The sequence below is a fragment of the Argentina silus genome, assembly GCF_951799395.1.
Source record: "Argentina silus genome assembly, chromosome: 11".
NCBI classification, from domain to species: domain Eukaryota; kingdom Metazoa; phylum Chordata; class Actinopteri; order Argentiniformes; family Argentinidae; genus Argentina; species Argentina silus.
In genome coordinates this window covers 10,635,668-10,645,667 of record NC_139665.1, presented here as the reverse complement: position 1 = coordinate 10,645,667, position 10,000 = coordinate 10,635,668, and the positions used below count along the sequence as shown (strand labels likewise).

Here is a 10,000-nt window from a genome sequence, read left to right as displayed (position 1 = left end):
AGAGCTGGGGGGTGGTATTGTGTCGTCGGCTACGTGTTAGCCTGCGTGTTTTTAGCATGTAGCATGTTTGTGGGAGATAAGACTGCGTGAGAAAGCCCACGTCGCATGGTGAAAATAGAGGCCTTTGTTATACTTTAGCTTCTCATTACAGAGTCGGGGTGACCCCTGAACCCCTCAGACAGGGAGTCTTTGTGTCACTTCCTGTCTGTGCCGCGGAGCGATGCCATTGGGCAGGCTATTGTTCCTGGGAGAGAGCGATACAATCAGAGAATGTGTCCTAATGTTTGCAGATTGCTCTGCTGGAGGAACAATTACACTTAGAGAACGGTCCCAGCGGAGGCTGGACGGATAAGGCCTGGGTGTGGAGGTCTTTGAGAGAGAGTGAGAGAGAGAGAGTTTGTGAGCCTAAGCGTAACACTGAACGACTTTAATTGTTTCGCTATAATAGGGTTCATTTTCATTAACGGGAGTCACAGGTTGAGATCTACGATTCGACGGATCGGCATGCCTTTTTCGTTTGGTCTTCTGACTTGTCCTTTCCCATTCTCTGTGTCTCCGTCAGGTGAGGCGTGCGGCGGGCAGCTGGATGCCAGCGACGCCGGGTACATCACCTCCCCCGGGTACCCGCTGGAGTACCCCCCCCACCAGAGCTGCCAGTGGGTCATCACGGCTCCGGAGCCTTCTCAACGCATCGTCCTCAACTTCAACCCCCACTTTGAGCTGGAGAGACTGAACTGCAGGTGAGGGTCTTAGGCCATAAACACCATGAACGAGAGGGGTTTGAATAAGGGAAGGAGGAGAAAGGTGGAGGAGATGAAAAGGAAAGGAGGAGGTGGATGTAGAGATAATGGAGGAACATCTGATGAGTACGAAAATAATGGAGGTGGAGGAAAAAGACAATGTGATGACGTGGGAGCGAGAGAGAAAGAGAGAGAGAGAGAGAGAGAAAGAGAGGGATGATGATGATGATGGAAGTGAGGTTTACAGAGAAACAGATTTCGGGGGGGGGGAGAGAGAATGAAGTGCAGCTGTTTAAAGCCAGATGAGGAGCAGATTGGTCAGTTTCATTTCTCAGAGATGAATCAGATGAATCATATGACTTTCTATTGGCTCTGACCTCATAGGAATCAGTCATTCTCTCCCCTGGCCTGGTCTTAAACCTTCGTCTCATACTGGACCAGGGGAGCCTGGTGGAGGCAGAACGCAGAGGACAGGCTCATTGTAACGCACACGTGTTTGACACCATTCCTCATTCCGTTCCATGCATTACAATGAGCCCGTCCTCCGATTTCTACCTCCACCAGGCTCCCCTGTACTGTACGAGCTGGTTAGACGTGGTGAGCTGCACTTCACACACACTTCACACACTTCATAACTGGTGTAATGAACTTTAATTTTGTCGTTGAGTGATACTTGTACCTCACCCGTATTATCACTAGACCTTGGACAGAATGTGTGAGCAATAGAATGATAGGATGAATGCCTCAGTTGTTTTTTTAAGCCTTTTTTTCAGAATCAGAATCAGAATCAGAATTCTTTTATTTGGCCAAGTGTATTTGCACATGCAGGAAATTGACTTGGTAAGGTTGGTGCATGGGACATAAAAAACAATGTAAAAAAAACAATATATAAGCAAATATTGATACAAAATTTACAAAATATCGAAATATTAACAAAATAGCAAGACCAAATTTACAAAATAGAACAATAAGAGAATAAATTGTGTAGGCTGTGCGAATTAATCTAATGAGGGTTGTGTCATCCGCGAACTTCAGGAGTTTGACAGAAGGGTGGCTAGAGGTGCAGCTGTTGGTGTAGAGGGAGAAGAGTAGAGGAGAGAGCACACAGCCTTGTGGGGCTCCAGTGCTGATGGTCCGGGGCTCTGAAACAAGCTTGCCCAGCCGCACGTGCTGCTTCCTGTCTGTCAGGAAGTCAGTGATCCACCTGCAGGTAGGCTCAGGCACGCTCAGCTGGGATAGCTTGTCCTGGAGGAGAACTGGGGCGATGGTGTTGAATGCAGAGCTGTCCACAAACAGGATCCTGGCGTAGGTGCCAGGGGAGTCTAGGTGCTGGAGGATGAAGTGGAGTCCCATGTTGACTGCGTCGTCTACAGACCTGTTAGCTCTGTAGGCGAACTGCAGTGGGTGTTGGTGATGGCCTTGAGGTGGGTGAGCACGAGGCGTTCAAAGGTTTTCATTTCCACAGAGGTCAGGGCGACCGGTCTGTAGTCATTAAGGCCTGTGATCCTCGGCAAAGGCAGGTCTGTCTTTGGTACTCCAATGCATGAAAGGCCGTAGGAAAGAGAAAGCAGCAAAATAATATTGAAATGCCTCCTCTTCTCTTTTTATTTTGATGGGTTTTACATTAGCCTGAAGGTACTGGGACCTCGCTCTGCCCTCTTGCACTCTCACTCTCAGCGCTGTGTGTGTGTTTGTGTGTGTGTGTGTTTGTGTGTGTGTGTGTGTGTGTGTGTGTGTGTGTGTCATCTGCAAGAGTGTCGGACCCCAGAGAAAAAGGCCTAGTTTTATGAGCCCATTAGAAAAGGTTGCACCGTGCCAATACTCTGACTTATTCATAGAGACAGACCGACCAGACCATTTTCACACTAATGCTGTAGCCTTTTTACGTTTGTGGAGGATGTGCTTCCCTCAGGCCCCGAAACGGCAACAAAACTCAGTTGAGAAAAGCCAAAGTGCAGCCTTACACTTTCCCCTTCATCTCACGTTTTTTCACTGTTCTGCTCAAATAGATTCCAGCCTTTGTAGTGCAGCTGTGGATAGTTTCCTCTTCCCTGCATGATTAGGCATACCAGTATGTCTGAAGAAAAGGGAACCATGGAGTTTTTTCGGTTCCTCCTTGAGGTTAAGGAGATCTGACGGAGGTTTGCTGGAGGGGGTTTTGGGAAAGAGGTACTGTAGGAGATTTGGTCAGCGGGTGGACGGCCTTGGCTATGTGTTGCAAAGGATTGAGTTTTGGCAGACTGACGAACACATGGACACACACTCTCACATACACACATACACAAGTGTTGGTCATAACGCTCTCCCGGGCGCAAATTAATCTGAAACCCATGGAAAGTGTTGATTTGACCCTACCAAGGTCAGTCGAACTTTTCTAACCCACGCAATACTGAATGAATGCCTTACATGGCCAACTGGTGCTTTTCCCTTGGTTCAATATATAAAAGCAGGCTTGGGTATACTGTAGTTTCAAATCACAAGCGATCACGGACACAATCTAATCTCCAGTATTATGCAGACTCCCAGTGTCTGAGGTCCCACTTTAATTCAGAATTTCATTTCAGGCTAGTCCGGCCAGGTGCCAAGTAGCTCTTACCTCCAGGCCCAAGGCAGATTGATGGGAAATAAATGCAATAAAGGCGAGATGAAATATCAGGCCCTATCTCTAATGCAATCTGCCATCGCTGGGCCCAGAGATGATACCGATATGAGTCTGAGAGGTGAGGATTGCTGGAGGTGGATCCCTCCCTCGTTCTCTCTCGCTCTCTCTCTCTCTCTCTCTCTCTCTCTTTCTCTCTCACACACACACACACACACACAACCTCTCTCTCTTTCTCTCTCTCTCCTTCTCTCTCTCACACACACAATCGCTTTCTCTCTCTCTCTCTTTCTCTCTCTGTGTCTTGGAGTGGAAGTGTTTTATTTTTCACTGTGAGATTAAACCACTTGAAGGATGTTCTCTTCTCTCTCTCTCACACACACACACACACACACACACACACACACACACACACACACACACACACACACACACACACACACGCCATAAAACGGACACATACTTTCTCGAAAATCCATTTTTCCACCCATGTGGTTTTTATTACACTTTGGTCATTTATTTATTGACTGTAGCCCAGGGTTGGCGGGAGCAGGTGATTTAAGAGAGGTTTGATAACTGTAGTCCTCTTGTCAGGCCAGAGGACATTCCCCCTGGTCTGTAATGTAGCTCATCACAGGGGAAGTGGCACCGGTGGGGCCTAACAATGGAGCCTGTGATGTGTGAGAATGATATCACCCTCTCCTCTCACTGCTCTCCCAGGGGGGAAGAGGGGAGGTGTGGGATCAATGGCTGTTTTCCGCTTGTAATGAGGAATCGATGGACGATCGTCGTAGGCTGGAGGGGGGGGGGGGGGGGGGGCGTGGTGGTTGGGGGCGGGCAGACGGTTGAGTGAGGTCATGACTAAGAGGAGCTGATTTAGGGTCTGATCAGCCCCGGGGGCAGGGTCATAGTCACGGTCATGTCACGGTTAGGGAAGGTAAGGTTGCGGACTGTGTGACCTCCACAATAGTCTTTCAGTCAAGCATCCGATCACTCTGAATCACTGTCTTTGTATACATGTGTTGTCCTTCTGCATACAGGGAGGGAGAAGAGCATATAACAAGAAACCCACAGCAGACAGACCGTAAAGGCAGGCCAGAGGACACGGGCCCAGCAGTAGTTAGTCAGACTGTGGGATCGATGCTCCTCCAGAAGCCTTGGGCAAGCCTCGCCCTCTTTGTGGCTGGCGGTTTGGCCTTGGTCATCTGTAAGCACAGCTGTCTGAGATGGGCGGCAGAGTGTTATTTGTTTTCAGGCCAAATTGAAGATGGCAGCCTCGTAGATCTGCTGGGATTCCACTCCTAGCGTCTACTTAATATTTCAGAGGCACTTATGGCTTATTAGGCCTTCCCCTGAGGGGGGGGGGGGGGGGGTGCGTGAGTGGGTTCTACTATTTAGACTCTCAGCCTTACTTCATTTCTGCCTCTGTCGCGTCTGAACGGAGACACATCCTGTCAGGGTTTTAGCATTCAGCATTCAGAGCAGAAAAGATAACAAAACATATTGTCTGAATTCAGTTCTTTTCAGAGGAAAAAAAGACGTTGATCAATTATACTGTATAGATGACTTTGAGGCTCGCAATTGATAACAACAACAATTTTCTTGTTTCATAATAACTGAGACCCTGTAGTTCGCAACCATGTGCTCAGTCATTCAGTCATATCACCCTTGATTAATATCAACAATACAGATGAGCAGGGAGGGTGGCGCCATGGAGGCTGGTGGAGGTAGAAATCGGAGGACGGGCTCATCGTAATGCATGGAATGGAACGATGAATGGTATCGATATTCCTTATTCCGTTCCATGCAATACAATGAGCCCGTCCTCCTGTATTTCTACCTCCGCCAGCCTCCCCTGGTGTGGAGCACAAGACGACACTCATTCCTCTGAATCAGGTCAAGTAGAAAACCGAGATTTCCCCTCTTCCTGGTTCCTGGAGAGTGTGTCACCATGGTCCTCTGAGTGGAGGAAGTGGACTAGACAGTGGTGAGATGGATGTACAAGTCCAGTCAGTACCTTTACCGCAACCTTTACCACAACATAACCATGCTGTTGGACAGAGTTGTCTGTGTGTCTCTCTCTCTCTTCCTCCCCCAGACTAGGCGGGGGAGCACAGGGGACCCTGTGGCGCCTATAGGGAATGTGCCAGGGGTGGAGAAAAGTTCCAGGAAAAAAACACGAAAGGTGTGAAAGGCAATTAGCGAAGGCCGTGGAGGGGAGGTGCAGGGGACAAGCAGGAGAGGAGCGGAGAGGAGAGAGAAGGCATGTCTGGACTGGTGCTAGGCTACAGCCCAGAAGGACCTTAGTTTCCCTGCCCTCCCCCCTGTGCTCTATGTATTCTCTATGGAGAGTTGGTTGACAGGGTGGATACACGTGGCCCCGTAATGGCTTCCAAAAAAAACAGGGCTGCTAACCCATGTAGATCCAGACAGGGGGGGGGGGGCGCGGGGGGGGGGGGGGTGCAGAGAGTGAGGGGAGAGACATAGTGAGGGGCGCGGTGTAAGGTGACTCCTAATGGAATGGGGAAAAAACGGCATGTGTCAGGGTGTGTGTGTGTGTGTGTGTGTGTGTGTGTACTTATGTGCGTGTGCGTTTGTGCCCATGTGTACGCACGTGTGTGCGTGTGCATGTGTGTGTGTGTGTGTGTGAGAGACATATACCCCAGCTCTCACACGTCTAGCCTCTAGCCTCTCATGCATGTATTCATCAGGGTCTCAGGAGACTGAGCGAGCAGGTCAATAATCACATCTGAGAAACACTCACTCACGGCTGCTAATCCACGACAGGCAAGCGAGAGCCCCACTCCAAAATCAATTAAAACCTAATTAGGCTCTCAGCCCCTTCTCAGGCGTTTTATCCTCCATGTTGGTGATACGACACTGTATGTTGGGTGTGTTTTCCCCAAGCATGCAGGTGTCCGTTACAGCTGCGCACACACACACACACACACACACACACACACACTCAGGGATAGCCAGCTCTCTCAGCCTCATCGGGAGGGGGGTGGGGGGGGGGGGGGGGGGGGGGCTAGGAACCCGGTGCGGCCGACACCGCAGTGATGCGGCAGCGTGTGTGTGTGTGTGTGTGTGTGTGTGTGAGTTTCTGGTTTCTGTGTAGGCTTTCGTTCCAGCCCCTGATTCAGCGAATGAACCAATTCCCGAGCCCCTGAGTGGTTGAGTTAGGTTGCTTATAGAACAACTAGGCTCGAGCAAAGACGTTAGAGAGCACCGTGGAAACAGGAACTGGCAAGAGGCAGAGGAGACTGCCTCTGAGTGTGACTCATCGTGAAGTGAATGCCTTCCAGCTGCCGGGAGCTGCTCGGGTTTGGAACGGTGTTGAGACTCATAGAACTAATTCACAATGGAATCGGCTTAACACACGCATACACACATACACGCGTGCACGCGCACACACACACACACACAAACAAGCACACACACACACAAACACACAGATGCACGCAAGCACACACACACACACACATGCACACTCACGCACACACACACACACACACACACACACACACACACACACACACACACACAGGCACACACACGCACAGGATGAATTGGTTTATCATGACCAGTGTTCTACATATGTGTCAGTGACCTGCTGCTGTGTTGTGTTTGTAGCTGTGGGCTGTGTGAGTTGGCTAATTATGGAACAGGCAGGTGGGCTCTGTATCTACCTGAAGCCCCCTCCGCTTCTCTCTGAACTGACAGTCAAGAATTTGGGTTTGTTGGAGGGAGGTCAACAGGTTAACAGAGGTCAAGGGTCATATGGGCTAGAGCACGTCGAGCCTCAAAAGACTGTTTTTCTCAATTTCCTCTCAGTTCTGCTCTCTTTTTTTTGGGTCCCTATCCCCACGTATGTTCAGCTTAAGCCTTCCTTAGCTCATTTATTCATTTGCCTTGTCTATCTTTAGAATGGTGTTATACTAAATCCAGCCAGCTGTCTAATTGGCAATTCATCTTCCTAGGGCCCTTCTCAGATCCTTCTCAATGCTGCATATCTTTAAAAACATCCGTCACAACCTTCAGTTCATCTCATGGTTTGCTTCCTTGACACATCTCTCTCTCTCTCTCTCTGTCTCTCTCTCTCTCTCTGTCTCTCTATTTCTTTCTCTGTCTCTCTCTCTCTCTCTCTCTCTCTCGTCCTCAGGTACGACTATGTGGAGATTCGTGACGGGAGTTCAGAGTCAGCTGATCTCCTGGGGAAGCACTGCAGCAACATCGCCCCACCCGCCATCATCTCCTCCGGTCATGCCCTGCATATCAAGTTCGTCTCCGACTATGCCCACCAGGGGGCGGGATTCTCGCTGCGCTACGAGATCTTCAAGACAGGTGAGAGAATGATACTCCCCCCACCCCCCACCCCCGCCCCCATAGTTTGTTCTGATTGGTTGTTGATCAGGTTACGGCAATGCGTTCATGTATTTGTCTGTTCAGGCATACGTGTCAGTTGTAGATAGGTGGAGCAAGAGTCCAATATAGACGTATGCAGTTTGACCGACATGGGAGCTGGACGCCATTTTGTTGCCTCAGAGTATTCTATGTGTCCGCTTATGATGAGTGTTTCATTCTATGGATTCAGTTGGTTTAAGATTCTGTGGACTGCTATTGGTCCCTATTGCCCTGGAGAAGGTGCCAACATGGCCGCCATTGAATTGAATGGCATTTGGTCTGAGAGCATCCTAATGTTTTATGGGTTGAAACTACAATGGCCTTAACTCATCCTATGGCCCTGAATGGGGCATTCCCCAACGACGTATGTAAAGACATTGATTGGTTGACTGTTTGTTTTGTTTTGCGATACCACCGGCATGACCCGTGATGTGTGATCTTTCACCCCTGCGCGGGTCCGTCACACACACACTCCCAAACACTCCCAGACCAATTAAGATCAAGAGAACCGGTGAGGGAAGTAAACAATCTTTCACAGGAAAGGAAACTTAATTCTTTTCATGCCCTGAAAGCATCCCAGGAATGCCTGTTTAATTGGGCTGGGTTCTGCTTCCTCTTGGGAGGGAGGGAGGGAGGGAGGGAGGGAGGGTGGGGGTGAGGGGTGAGGGAGAGAGGTTACAGGCGCTCTGGGGAGGGAGATGGGGAGGGGCCAGGGGTGAGAGGTTTATAAGGTGAGGGGAAGGGGTTTACGGGGATGGGTTGGGATGGGATTTTAATGGTTATGGTAGTAAACTCCAGGGCCAAGGAGAAGTCCACTCCGATACTGTAAGTGTACTGGATGTATACTTCTGCAAGTGTACACTATAGTATAGGCTGTACTTGGCTGGTGAGATCGTAGGGACAGGAGTGTGACTGTTTCAGGTGTCGGTACCTCCATTCCAAACCATTTTGTCCTGTTTTAAACACCTACTGAGTATGACCCAGTTCTTGCGTTTAGCTCTGTTACCAAGGCCACCAGTTCAACCCCTGATGATATGACTAATGTAATACACACACATACACACACACACACACACACACACACACACACACACCACACACACACACACACCACACACACACACACACACACACACACACACACACACACCACACCACGCACGCACGGCCACACGGCCACACGGCCACACGGCCACACACACACACACACACACACACACACACACACACACACACACACACCACACACAGACACACATCACACACACACACACACACACACACACACACACTAACTTAACAGATAGGAATGCTGTTGCTATGGTTTTAACAAGATCTTGCTATGCATTTGGGGTGCAAATAAAATTGTGTCCGTGTGTAGGTGTATGCTTGTGCATGTACAAATATATCCGTGGGTGGTTACAGTGTGTTTCTGTGTGTGTGTTTGTTTGCAGGCGTATACGTATCTGTGTGTGTGTGTGTGTGTGTGTTTGTATGAAAGAGAGAGAGAGAGAGAGAGAGCGAAAGGTAGTGTATTTATGGTTATGAAGAGCATATGTTTTGAGTATGGTGTTCTCTCTCTTGACATGCTCTCCCATCACAGCTGTTTGTTTTGTCATGTCAGGATGTCAGCCCCAAACATTTCCATAAACCAAACCTCCGAGTTCTGGAGGGAACATAACTGACTGGGAGGCATAAGCCTCCTGGCGACAGTGGAGATGTTTATTTACAACAATGTGTGTGTGCGTGCGTGAGTGTGTGTGTGTGTGTGGGTGTGTTTGTGTTTTTAAGGGGTGCGTTCCTCCCATAGATATAGATCTTAGGTCAATACACAGCTACACGGCTTCCCTCTCCCCTCAGACTTGGCTGAAGGCAGAGCCTGACCCTTCAGTCCTGCTTGGACTTGAAAGTATCTGTGTGCCTGTCCTTCGAGACGCTCTCAGCACCGTGGGGGTAATGAGGGGTCTGTAGCTTGTTTGTTTAATCATTCAAGTCCATCACGTCAAGCCGTGTTCCGTGAACATGGGGTCACACGTAACTTCACACCCTCAAGGAACACGCACGCACACACACACATACACGCGCGCGCATGCACACACCCACACACACATATGCACACACACCCACACACACATATGCACACACACACACACACACACACATACACACACACACACACACACACATACACACAAGACATGGTCCTCTGTGGCTCAGTCGGTAGAGCATGGCGCTAACAACACTAAGGTTGAGGGTT

The 10,000-nt window shown here is 49.5% G+C and overlaps 1 protein-coding gene across 1 annotated transcript in view; it reads left to right on the top strand.

Annotated features, from left to right (window-relative positions):
• nrp2a (neuropilin 2a) overlaps positions 1-10,000 on the top strand; it is a gene marked incomplete at its 3' end in the record, with an annotated part of 49,133 nt that overhangs the window by 6,401 nt on the left and 32,732 nt on the right. Inside the window, exons 2-3 of the mRNA XM_083679826.1 lie at positions 563-740; positions 7,502-7,683. Coding sequence (XP_083535952.1) covers positions 563-740; positions 7,502-7,683 — 360 coding nt within the window. The remainder of the gene's footprint in view (positions 1-562; positions 741-7,501; positions 7,684-10,000) is intronic.